The following is a 13,752-nucleotide window of genomic DNA, read 5'->3' as shown; positions in this document are numbered from 1 at the left end:
GAGAAAAGCTGTTTTTTGGTGGTTGTTTTTTTTTTTTTACTTATTTAGAGAAACCCAAGTTTCCAGGAGCAGTAGCTATGCTGAATATTTCATTACCTGGAACTCATCTTAAAGCTCAAGCATGTACAATCTTAGCTTTCCCCCCTGCCTCACTCAGGTCAGGGAATATATCCTTTCTTTTCCCTTGTCCTATCTATCAATACATTGTCTATCTGCTTCTTTAAGATGCCAACCTCAGCAGCAGCAACAACATCACAGGAAAGGGTCAATAAGTGGTTTCCTCCTAGCAGCATCCCAGTCCCCTTTGTAAGCAAAGAAATCAAAATGATTTTAAGGTTTGGAGATGTGGGGACACACTTTCATTTCTCTTTCGTTTTCTTTCTGAGGACCTTAGGAAATAAGGATGGTTCTTTAGTTTCTTAATCCCTGGCAATGGACTCAAGGTCTTAAGTTCCTTCTTTCTAAAGTTATTTGTAGGGTCACAAAGACTCAGACATGACTGAGTGACTTTCACTTTCAGTTTTTCTTTTATGGGATTGAAGAGGGAATCAAAAGTAAATCTTTGATATTTTACTAAGGCTGGGGTAAAGCTGGAGAAGGCAATGGCACCCCACTCCAGTACTCTTGCCTGGAAAATCCCATGGACAGAGCAGCCTGGTGGGCTGCAGTCCATGGTGTAGCTAGGAGTCGGACATGACTGAGCGACTTCGCTTTCACTTTTCACTTTCATGCACTGGAGAAGGAAATGGCAACCCACTCCAGTGTTCTTGCCTGGAGAATCCCAGGGACGGGGGAGCCTGGTGGGCTGCTGTCTATGGGGTCGCACAGAGTCGGACATGACTGAAGCGACTTAGCAACAGCAGCAGCAGCAGCAAGGGTAAAGCAAAGAGAATAAAAGAGAGTCCCTGGGAGGAAAATAAAATATTAGTTTGATAAATCAAACTAATTTTTGACTTATCAAAAATACTCATTGTTGTCCTTGTGGTTGTGACTTAATCATGGAAGCTGGACTGGGGTGTGTCATTGCCAGAAAGTGCCCAGAATTATTCTAAACGGATACATTTTCACCCTAACCCTATCAAATTAGACTCTCTACTGGCATAGGGAAAGGGAATATGTCTTCATTTCAAAGGCCAAATTTTAGAAGAGCAGAAGGTTTTAATATCAGTGAAGCCCTATTTATCAATTTGTTTTTTGGTTATGCATTGGGTGTTGTGCAGAAGAAATCTTTCTAAGGCAAACATGTTGAATTAGGAAACAACACCCTGGACATTTTATTTACAAGGGATGAAGGAAAGCAGACAGAAGCAGCAGGAATCTCGGTGTAAAGGATGAATAAAACCACTTCTAATCTCTTTTCCCTTGGCTGCTGGGAGAGGTCCCTGACTGCCTTGCCATCCTCCCTCATATAAATAGGAAGCCCTGAGTCCTTAGACTCACTGCCCCTCTATATCCATGACCACACAGAACAAATGCCTCTAAATGAGTTTTAATGAACCTGCCTCAATCAAATGCTGCTTTGTCAACTCATGAGAAAGGGTGATTCCCCTGGCGGTACATTAATACCTACTTCCGTTTCACCAGGCCCCTCTGGAAATGTGGGGAAGAGAGCACAAGGTTCTAAAGAGAGGGGCTAGTGGTGAGAATTTATAGTCTCTGACCATTTACAGACTTACTCAAGGAACTCAGACTCTCACTTCGCCTTTTCACCCTTACACCTACCTCCCTAATCTGACAGTTGGCATCATCTTCACAATTTTTCTACATTCCTTTTCCTGTTTATTAAAAGTATCCATTTGTCAGAATCTAGGAGCGCTACAAGACAAATAAAGATGAGTGTCTGCATCGGCACAGAGGGGCTTATAAAATGGGTCCTGGTTGGACTCCTGGGTGGAGGCATACCCATCCCCAGAACAGGCAGGGCTGCCGTGGGGAAGGGAGAGGTGGGAGGGGAGGAGTGCGGGAAGGGGATAGCTCCTCTGGTGGAAATTTTAAATCATTTTAATTCATTGACAACTGCATTATGCAAATGCATCCAGTCATTTATAACAGTTACAGCTGTAATAGCTACGGGTTTTAGAGAGGCGCGGTGGGATTTTAGCACAAAGATCCCCTGTTTCTTCTCTGTTCTGCAGAGGTGCTACAAAAATCACTGTCTGCCCCAGGAAAAACACCCCAAGCTGAACAGAGCCTCCTTGTGAGAAAATGGACCTGCAGAAGTATTTAAAGGGAATGTTATCTTTTAATTAAAGAAGTGAAGGGCTCCGGGCAAGCCCAGAGGCCACAGGCTACAAAAAAAAAAAAAAAAAAAAAAAATCCTGTCTGTAAAACTAATCTTAAAAAGCAAATAGAGCTATTCTATGCTAATTATAGCCTTCACCTTAGGTGGAAAATTATATACCCTTAGCACCAAGGTTCCTTTTTTGAAGGATTCCAAAGCTGAGGGAAAGATGTACTTCTTAAGACATAACAGTACCAGTTAACACTTGTTTTTTTTTTTTTTTTTTAATTGGCTATATAAGCATTATGCTATACACTCTAAATATTTCATTCAAAACAACCTTATAATGCAAGTTCTATTTTTGTGTCTATTTTACAGATGAGGAAACTGAGAGCTTGAGCAACCGGTCAAGACCTCACAATTTACCAGCAGAAGATGGTGTGCAAATCTCTGGTCACGAGGCCAAAGAGGCTCAAAGACTCCCCGGGACTACAGCGTGGCTGACCTTGAGCTCTTTAGATTGTGAGCTCATGGGCCCCTAACCACTGAATCAAACCTCTGAGGATGCAGTCCAGGAAAGTGTTTCAGTGAGTTTTCCAGAAATCTGATGGATGAAGTATGAGGACCTTTAAATGAATGTATATTTGCCGCGACTTTCTAGTAATTCCTTATTTTCCCTGCCTAAAGATTGTGTACCCTTGCACGTTATTGACCTCTTTGCCCCAGACCTAATGTCCAATGTATATACTCTTTAAATCGCCCCCACTTTCACCCACTGCAGCCACCACTCTGCACCGGTTGATGGAGGACGCTTTTCCCAGGCACCTGGAATCAAATGGTATACTGGCTTCCTGGGAGACATAGCCCCAGGCTTACATGATCCTTGACTTGTAGTAACTGTAGTAGGTACTAAGACTTCTGGAATATAGCCATCTTCAATAGGAACCATTTCACCTGCCTTGTTCATGTGGTGCTTTATAAGTGGGTCTTAGCCAGCCTTACAGATGTATTCAGGGTTTGCTTCGCAAAATGCATCTGTTGAGCTGTGTCGTATTTTAACTGAAGCGTGGTTCACGGGCTCAGCGAATGCTAATGGACTAAAAAAAGGAAGGTTCAACCAGGTGTTACTGGAAATAGGTGCTGAACTGCAACTGCCATAAATCAGGCCGAGCAGACAAGCAAATCCCCCAATATAACAGATTTCCAGGATGCACTCCTCGCATCTGGAACCAAAGCTTCGAGCACAAGGTGTGGCGAAGTTCTCTAGTGTTTTATAGGAAAAGTACTTAAAATTTATTTTGCTTACCATCTGCTTGCGCCTACCCTGTGACAATCAGTTTGGTCTAGCAAACATTTGAAAGATGGTGAGGCATACTAAAAATCTGCAATATTAATTTCGCTAAAATCTCACACAAGCTGCTTTGGAAATAGAGTATCAGCCTACAGCACAGACCCATTTAGAACTGACTACAAGATTAATGACTTGTCCTGCACTGATTTCCTCCTATTAGCAATCAGTGGGTCTGTTCCATCTGTCATTTCCCTGGAAAGAAAATGTGTGTTTAATTTGCCAGTAACTTCTAACTTGGCTTTGTAAAGGGAGCGACCCACGTACATTTGGTGACAACTCCTTCCAAGTGAATGATATTCGGGTGATCAAACTGTCCCATGATGCTGGCCTCGCTTAAGAAGTCCCTTCTCTGCTTGTCTGTATATCCAGCTTTCAGTGTCTTGATAGCCACATAGATTTCTCTTTTGCCAGGCACTTTGAGACGCCCACTGCATACTTCACCAAATTCACCTTTGAGAGAGAAAAAGAATTGACTCTGAACCAGAAACACATTAAAAGTAAAAGAATAATAGCACTTGTGGAGTGTTTATTACACACTGAGCACTGTGCTGGTGTTTTATGTAGATTAAGGAAACTTCAGGTACACAGCTATTTACATATATAGACACACACAGTATATTCATAAGCCTTTATATAATCCACATATATCTATATTTAATATTCACAAAGAAATCAGACTTATAGATACAGACTTACCAACTCCTATGACTTTTTCAATCTTAATGCAGGATGCATCGATTTCTTTGGCAAATTCTCGAACTGCTTGATTGGGATCTTCATACGTAAAGGGATCCACGTAAGTTCTAACACCTGAGTAACAGACATGCAAAAGATTGACAGAACACTTCTATGAGTGCATGCTAAGTTGCTTTAGTCATGTCTGACCTTTGTGACACTACAGACTGTAGCCAGCCAGGCTCCTCGGTCTATGGGATTCTCCAAGCAAAAATACTGGAGTGGGTTGCCATACCCTCCTCCAGGGGATCTTCCTGACCCAGGGATCGAACCTGCGTCTCTTACATCTTCTGCATTAGCAGGTGGGTTCTTTACCACTAGTGCCACCTGGGAAGCCTGAACACTTTTCAGGAACCACTGATAAACTGAAATTCTCTGGATCTAAAAATACTCGGCACAGGAAAAGTTTTCTTAGCATGAAAAAAATAGCATAGGAAAATGTTTAAAGTCTCGCTCTATGTTTTGTTAGCAGGTAAACAAGAATTGTTTGCTACGTAAGAGGCTGTAGCTCTACAGAGTTCCTGGAATGCCTTCACATTTCAAGGATGACATTTTAAAAACCACCTATCCTGCGGAGGGAAAGAGAGTCTCCACAAGGGAATTTGGAATGTGTTAGCTAAACATTGTTGTCCTGGGGACTTCCCTGGTGGTCCAGTGGTTAGGACTCCACGCTTCCAGTGCAGGGAGTGAGGGTTTGATCTCTGGTTGGAGAACTAAGACTTCCGCAAGCCACGTGGCACAGCCAATAAATAAATAATTGAAAGCAACAAAAATGACTTAAAAAATATATTGTCCCAATCAGCTGCTCAAGTCCTATGCACCATCTCCAGCTTTCTTCCCTTAGGGAAGATTCAGAAACTGTTTCGAACGGTCGGGCTACAAGGTATCACATTTTGCCCCATATCCACCAACAATTGATAGCAGTAAACAAAATAAGCCTAGGTTAAATGGACAAGAGGGATAATTAATCTACTAGTGGATTTGAAAATGCAAACTCTATACTGGAGTTCCACTTTTATTCAGTTTTGGAAAGAAGGTGCTGTAAGTTAAGACACTGAATTTCACCTGGACACTTCTGTTGAAGAAAATACTGTAGCTGAATCATGAATGCTTTGAATACCAGGAAGGGTAATTCAGCCACACCCTACAGTCACTTGTAAGCTGAATTCAGAAATGTGAGCACCTAGGCAGCCAGAAACGTCTGGGACAAGATGCATTAGAAATTAGTGGGAACTTTCCACTGGCATTCACACCTTGCCTTTCCCTTCTGGAGCTCCTGGAGCTTTGGGGCACTGAGAGTTACAGGATACAGGTTGGCCCAATCCCTTTGATTTCCTAAGATTGTCAGTTTTGTCCTCATCTCAAAAAAAAAAAAAATTATATCATTTTTGTTATTAAAACTATATACTACATGCAAATGAGAAAGTGTGCTTTTAGCAAAGGAACAAGATGAACAAAGGGAAAATTACTGGATATTCCATGACCCTTCATCACTTGGTGTGCTCTAGCCAAAAAAATCTTTCTCAAGATTATTCTTCCTGCCTTGCCCCCTGCTAACAAGGTAGCTATTAACCACTTGGTACTATTTAAATGAAAATTAGTTAAAATTAAATGAAATTAAAAATTTACTTCCTCATTCACGACTAGCTAATTTTCAAGTATCCTACAGTGTGTGGTCACTGGCTAATGAATTGGATGGTGCAGATAAAGACCTACCATCACATCAGCAAGTTCTAGTGGATGGTACTCCTGAAGAGTCACTAACCACTGTCCATTTCAGAGTCTTCTATCTTCCTCAAGTCATTCAATTCTTTGCATTTACTCTTTGGAGCCACTTGGAACATCAAAATAACTAAAGTCTACTAAAGAAATACAGTCTCAATTTCCATAGCACAAATTCTGCCATGTGTGTTCAATTCCTTATTGTATTTGTCCCCAAAATTTTTACTTCAGAAAAATTGTTACCTGTTAAATCTTGCCACCAAGCTACAAAACTGAGCCAGCTACCAAAACTTTTTCAGGGTGGAGGGTAAAATAAGGGGAAAAAGCATTTAAGGAAATCCTCCAATCTCCATCTTTAATCTCACCTTAAACACCAATCACCTATTTTAGTTAGATATGCTGAAGTATATTATTTGGATAATTCCATGAACAGAAAATAATATTAATAGCCAAACGAATATTATTTAGACATTTCTAAACTGAAAACACAAGAAATGCTCTAAAAATAAAATTACTTTTATCCCAATTTTCTGTACCTTGGTTCAAATGTTTCTCTTCGTCTGCTTCTTGCTTTGCTTTACTGTATTTACTCCGTCTATTAAAAGATAAAAAATATATATATTTTCAGAAGCTGTAAACCACAAGTTCTTTGCTACGATAAGTCAGGTAGTATACACATTTCACAGATGAGAAAACTGAGGTTTATGGGAGGTAAAATAATAGGGTGAATAACTTGTCACCTTGATATTAATAGTAAACAATGGTTTCAAATACAAGCAGAGTCCAGAGTCTCTACTCTTAACCACAGTATTAAACTGAGGTGATAAAGCAAATATTTTATAATATAATTAGAATTTTAAATCTTCAGGAGAAATTTATTGTATTGTAGATAGATTATAATTTACTGGCTAATTTCCCCACATATAATTTCCCCATTTAGTTTCTCTAAGTTTGGTATTGACATGTAAATAGTGCTACATTGAAAATGGCTAACTAACAAGGTCCTACTGTATAGCACAGGGAACTCTGCTCAATATTATGTGGCAGCCTGGATAAGAGGGGAGTTTGGGGGAGAATGAAACATATATATGGCTGAGTCCCTTTGCTGTCCACCTGAAGCTGTCCCAACATTGTTAATCGGCTATACTACAAAACAAAATAAAAAGTTAAATAAAAAATAAGTTTCCCTTGGTGAATTCTGCACAAGGCAATAATGGTCAGTATGGGATAAGCAACAGTAAGCCCTGTTGCTTTCACCACAATAACCACTTCCACACACACACACACACACACACACACACACACACACACACCCTCATTATCTCATCATCATGTTATATGATATCCTTAAAACAATAGTTTTGTGGTTATTGGCTTCAATTGCTGCATACAAATTCCTAAATTATTAATGACAATTTAAGAGGTAAATATTTGCTTCATACTGGATTATATTCCTTAAGAGTTTGTAGACAATACTGCAAGAGTAAAAATAAGTTTCCATTTGTAGCTAATTCTTTTTTCTAAAAAACAGTATATGGTCTTACAGTTGGCATTCTACTCTCAATGTCCCATAGGAGTGATATCTGACTTGGTTATAAAAAGTCTTGGGAAAAAGAAAAGTTGAGTATATGTAAAGCTTTAATCTTGATACATTATACATGTACACATGTGTCCCTGTGTGCATGCTAAGTTCTCTTAGTCCTGTCCAACTCTTTGCAACCCTATGGATTGTAGCCTGTTAGGCTCCTCTGTCCATGGGATTTTCCAGGCAAGAATACTGGAATGGGTTGCCATGCCCTCTTCCAAAGGATCTTCTCGACCCAGGGATCGAACCCACATCTCTTAGGTCTCCTGCATTGGTAGGTGGGTCCTTTACCACTAGTGCCACCTGGGAAGCCCTGTGTCTACAGTTATATATATTAAATAAACTGGAAAATCAACTCAGTTGATGTTAGAGCTCTCTAAAGTTGGGAAATGAGACCACATTAGTGAATAAAATATGTGCATTTATGTTTCAGCCAAAAATGTCAAGTTTACATTGCAGTTTATAATCATCTTGTAATTTTCTTAGCTCTTTAAAGATGAGGTCAGTCAAGACTCTTACATATGTGGAAACTGAAGCTCTGTGGTGACAAAGGATTCCCTGATGGCCACGGAGGGTCGAAGCAGTGTGGTCCTATCTGAATCCGATAACCTGAACCCCTGCACCTTGAACAAGCTGAGAAGGGCCGGACGATCATAGAAGAAAGGGGGCCACACAGACCAGAGAACAGCCCAATCACAGTCACATATCCCAGCTCCTCACCCACATTCCTCTCCAAATTATCAGCAATGCAGGAACCAGCTCTGCAATCAGACCCTCGGAGCCTACAGATGTTTCTCTGCGTGTATAATTCCCTGGCAAATAATAATACCTTGCCTTTTTACACTGCATTTAACTTTTCAAAGTGCTCTCATTACACATATTATCTCCTCCCCTAACTGTTTGCAAAGCAGGGACCAGCTTAGTAAACACAGACCTCAGACCTCGAGAAGTTACTAGAGTTCACCTCGAAGGCAAGTCGTTCAGTCTTAAATAACAGCTTGCATTTTCACTTTGCATTTAACCTTTAAAAGAACCTTCACATCTATTATCTCATTGCATCTTCTCAACAATTCTATGAAAGCAGGCTGGCAGACAGACACATGCTCAGTCCCACTGTACAGATGAGAACGATGGAGGCAGAGGGGCAAATCATTCACCCATGACTCTCCAGCAAATATAGGAGTGTATCTGCCACATCCAGCTCACTGCCTCTCATAGTGGAGATGAAGTTACATGATGATATCTGGTGAGAGTTAATTATAAGTAATAGCACATTTCATATCAGTAAATCCACTTAAATTGGATTCCACTTGCTCTCAAAAGCCATCACTTCATCAAAGAAGCTAAACAGGTTTAAACAACCTGAAATCAGACGCTTGTATGAAAGATGTAGTTCCCTCCAAGCCTCCCCCCCTTTCCTCTCCTTTTAAAGGAAATACAAGAGTGTTAGGTCAGGGTCTATGGAAACATTTTATATCAGGGAAACGCGTGGCTAGGTCCCAAGGGTGCGATAGGGCCCTGCCAGCCCGGGAGATTATATCTTATCAGAGCTCCTAAAAGCATTATCTAAAATTACAAGTATATCTTTTAAACCACTTTACATCAAGAATACTGATCCGAATTTCTTTCCTTTAAAGAAAAAGAAAAAAAAAAATGCATTGTGCAAGGAAGCTTTTCTCCCAACTTTAAATTGTCAGTGAGTTCGTCAAAAACCCTGATAGATACCAGAAGAAAAGAACAGTCTCAAGAAGCCTAGGAATGCTGATTTCCACCAACACATTCATGAAATCTGTGCAAAGCCAGAGGAAACGCAAAACGGCAAGAATCATTCATTATAAGGTTGACCTGATCGTCCCTTCCTCATACTTCTAAACACAGGAGGAGGAAGTAAATTAGAAGAGAAGGTGTATTTTTAAAGAAACTTTACTTGGAGTGTACTTGGAAAAGTCTCCAGTGGAGTACAAGGAATGCTGACAAAGAAACACAAGGATTACTGTTCAGAGGCTAATTGTAGCCTATTAGCTACTTAATAATACCTTGAAAACTAAAAAGCCTGAGTCCTGCTCTCCCTTTGTCAGCTGATGACCCTTTCTCCTTCCGTTCAGGGTAGGACAATGTGTCCGTTATTGTCCAGAGAAAGAAAGCCCACTGGAGCTTATCACTGGGTCAGCCAGCCCACAGGAAACCACACCATCTAAAAGGGTGCGAAATTGACATCAGAGGCAGATCACCTGAATGACAGAAGGGAACCTTTGTGGAAGATTTTCTAATTATTGAGATATGGGCAAGCTGATTAAAACAAACAAACAAACAAAAAATTGGTAAAGAGGGGAGTGGTTTGTGAGTGAATGCTCCAGAAGGAAATACACAACCTTTCAACTAAGTTAAAGGGATTTGTCTGCAGGTGAAACTTTGAAAGCTGTGAATAAGCCCACTGGAATGGGGGCATCAACAGACAATGTCCAGGAACGGTAGAGCCCCCGGTGCTGCCCCCACAACCAACATGTTGCTCCTGGCCCCGCGACTATCCCATAAAACCAACAAAATAGTGGAGGGAAGTGTGGCAGGGCCCGATACACACCCCACTTTTGTGAAAATACTAACTTCCCTGATCAAGTCGACAGATTTGATTGATGGGGTTCACTGTTCCAAAACTAATTAGCAAAAGGTAAGTAATTTATTCAGCTAAAGTGCAAATTAAAGAAGATAAAGCAATGTAATAACTAGCATGGCTCCAGGAGGACCCTTTCCAGCGTTTAATGGCATCACCCACGAAGATTCATCGAAGTCATCCTTCTTTCTCCCCTTCCTTAAGCTGTCATTGTTCCTGCACCAAATGATGGCTAAATGCTCTTCACAAGCAACATTTTGAAATGGGTGGAAGTGAACCGTACGATTGCACACAAGTTGTTTAGAAATGTTCCCACAGTACCATCTGCCCCCTAATTGTAGAAATTTACATGACTTCATCAGAGCCAATTTAGGCTAACATTTAAGTGTATTCATTCTTATGTGATCATAATATTCCAATTAGGACACCAGGAGAGAGAGATAGAGACTGAATGGTAACTGTTTTAGCATTATGAAAAGAGTTTCAGCTCCAAAGTAGAAAACTGTAACCTACAGAATACAACACCAACTTGCAAAGTCTGACTTCTTAATAGCATGCATTAGAAACACATCAAATCACAGAACACAAATGTACCAACATCACATCATGGAGGAGACTCCTGAAGCTCTGGTTCGCTACAACTGTCAATGTTAGCATTTGATGTAGGTCTATTTTCCGGTTCAAAAGACATTAACATAATCTATCTAGATGCAATATTGGAAGTCAGGAGAGATGGACTCCTGTTCTGATCAAGCAACTAACTAACTAGCTGTGTGACCTTCTGTAGTTAACTGTTTAACCTCTTCTCCAGGCCTCAAATTCTTAATATACAAGATGCCAGCAATTTCGTACCGAGCCATCCGTGTCCCTCCTTTACAAATTGTGCCACAGCCATTTCATTTTTTTCTTAACATCAATTCATTACTGAACTTCCTTGGCGGTACATAGGATAAGAATCCACCTGCCAATGCAGGGGACCCAGATTCCGTCCCTGGTCCGGGAAGATCTCACATGCCTGGGAGCAGTTAAGCCCATGTACCACAACTACTGAGCCCACGTCCTGCAACCACTGAAGGCCCTGTGCCTAGAGCCTATGTGCTGCAACAAGGAAAGCCAGCGCAATGAGAAGCCCGAGCAATGCAACCAAAGGGTGGCCCCCACTCTGTAACTAGAGAAAGTCTGTGCACAGCAACGAAGACCCAGGGCAACCAAAAAAAAAAAAAAAAAATCAATTCACTATTTTTCTTTAATTCAGGTAAGAGGGGTACTTTATAACCCTAACATAGCTAGAAACCCAGCAGCACTAGCAATGATCAGATCAGTATAAAAGCCACCTATGGCTGGTTATTAGGCAATACTTGTGTCTCATCACCAAACTGTCCTTTAGAAGAGAAGAGCTCGTCTTGCATTCTAGTCCTTTCTTAAAAGTGTTTCTCATACATGCTAAACAACAACAACAACAAAATACTATTTGGGGGAGACACACTACCTAAAGCAACCTAAATTAAGACTATTCAGGACACTTCTGGAGGTAAACTGATGAAGTTATTAATAGGAAAGGGTGGGGGGAGTTGTCAGAGGAATTTAACACAGTCAGTCACTAGGATCATTAATCCTGAGGTTATGACCTTATCACTGCATTTTATGATGTCATTGCTAACAGTTAAAAATCAATTTTAAAAGCAATAAAGTAGTTACATTGTGGCAACCACAAATGTACACCTACAGGAGTATAAAGAAATGGTGCCATGTTGCCAATGTACATATGCGGTCTAGGAGAAGATTTCTAGGAACAACATCACATAAATATAAGAAATGCTGCACTTCTAACAACCCCAGATGGTAGATATAATTACATGCTCTGAAAAGCTGACAGAATCCTTAACTTATAACTTATATGATAAGTGACACAGGAAGACACTGATCAAAGATGCTTATAAAAAATGTAAGTTAATTTCCTCAACATAATGTGGATGGTAAAAACATATAATAGGTCTAAGTCAATGTATTCCGTATATCATTTTAAATAAATAAAATTTATAAACTTTGAAGTCTGATGATTTCACTGAGATCCCCAAATTTTACATTTCCAAGTTGGTCAAAAGAAAAAGTGGATCTTCTCATTGAAGAAATCAGAGATTAACTCTGATTTGCCTAAAGGTCAGGGTTCTCAGTATAAAATAAATAAAGTGAAATAAAAAACAATTGTTATATACTTAAAAAAAAAAAAAAAACTAGCAGGACGCTGGCTATGAGCCTGAGGACATTTTTTTTTTTAATGACAAAAACTAGCATTTTTCTTTGAGCTAATCATGAGGACTAAAATTTTTGTCACTGTGTGGGTCTCTGCTCATTTACATCTTTAACCTCCCCTGTCATCTTAGGAGACACAAAGGTAAAGGGAGTCACCATATCAGCGGTAATATCTCTTGCATCCAAATTGCTATCGACCATCCAGGGCTTCCCTGGTGACTCAGATGGTAAAGAATCTGTCCGCAATGCAGGAGACCCAGGTTTGATCCCTGGGTTGGGAAGAGCTCTTGGAGAAGGGAATGGCCACCCACTCCAGTGTTCTTGCCTGGCGAATTCCATGAACAGAGTAGTCTGCCAAGTTACAGTCCATGGGATCACAAAGCGTCAGATCAACTGACACTTTCACTTTGCATCTGTGGTTCTAGGAGGGAAGAAGCAGCCCCATCCTTTTCCAGGCAAGGATATTTTATCTGTTCCTTTCCCATATGGCTGACTGCAGCGTGGGTTTTAGGCATACCATTTACCATCTTCCATTTGTACTCTCACTAAAAGCATGGACCAGATTTTGGTCTGCACTATACCTGTCTCCTTTCTCTTCACCCGATCTTATTCCATTCAAACATCTACGGTCATCATGACAGAGCACACAGCCTGCACGCGGAAAAAAATCAGCTGAGTGTGCACCCGCCACTGCAAAGCCTGTCAGCTACCTGGCTCCAGGCAGCCTTTCCTTGACAGCTTTATGTCTGACACTAAAGAAGAATCAATAGGAGGCCAAAGGGTTGACATTTCATTTTCTAAAAAGTGATCCATTGAGGACCAATCACCAAGCAGTGTTTATCAGCCTTGGAAAGTGACTTATTTTTTTTAAATGGGGAAGAAGGTACAGGAATCATGGCTAGGTAACTTGACAGGCTCAATTCTCTAAGGTGGGGACTCATAATTGGAAATTCGATCAATCCTGCCTTAAATAATAAAGTGTTCAATAAAAGCAGAAAGGAAATTAAGTCATCAAGCTTGTGATGATATTTTCTATAGCTACAGATTTTAATAAACTTGTCTTCCTGCATTACATTTTCATCTGCTTTTCCTTTTTCTTTTTTTTTTCTTTTGTCAAAGAAGAACATGGGGAAAAAAACACATTTATAATGAGGCAAACTATTTCTAATTACTCCTGTCTGACTGCTGTATTTAGGGCAACTTAAAATGCAAAAAACAAACAAAGAAAGTCATGCTAAAGGAAATCTAGACTACAACTAGAGAATTCTCCCAAC

The 13,752-nt window shown here is 40.3% G+C and overlaps 1 protein-coding gene across 2 annotated transcripts in view; it reads right to left on the bottom strand.

Annotated features, from left to right (window-relative positions):
• EPHA4 (EPH receptor A4) overlaps positions 1-13,752 on the bottom strand; it is a 162,948-nt gene that overhangs the window by 21,174 nt on the left and 128,022 nt on the right. For both annotated transcript variants that reach the window (XM_040228232.1, XM_040228231.1), the window contains exons 9-11: positions 6,566-6,624; positions 4,269-4,382; positions 3,837-4,022 (exon numbers count right to left, since the gene is read on the bottom strand). In XM_040228232.1, the coding sequence (XP_040084166.1) occupies positions 3,837-4,022; positions 4,269-4,382; positions 6,566-6,624 (359 nt within the window). The remainder of the gene's footprint in view (positions 1-3,836; positions 4,023-4,268; positions 4,383-6,565; positions 6,625-13,752) is intronic.

Source organism: Oryx dammah, unplaced genomic scaffold (assembly GCF_014754425.2).
Source record: "Oryx dammah isolate SB20612 unplaced genomic scaffold, SCBI_Odam_1.1 HiC_scaffold_27, whole genome shotgun sequence".
Taxonomy (NCBI): Eukaryota; Metazoa; Chordata; class Mammalia; order Artiodactyla; family Bovidae; genus Oryx; species Oryx dammah.
The sequence above is the reverse complement of the archived record's forward strand: the minus strand, read 5'-3'. Positions and strand labels throughout refer to the sequence as shown.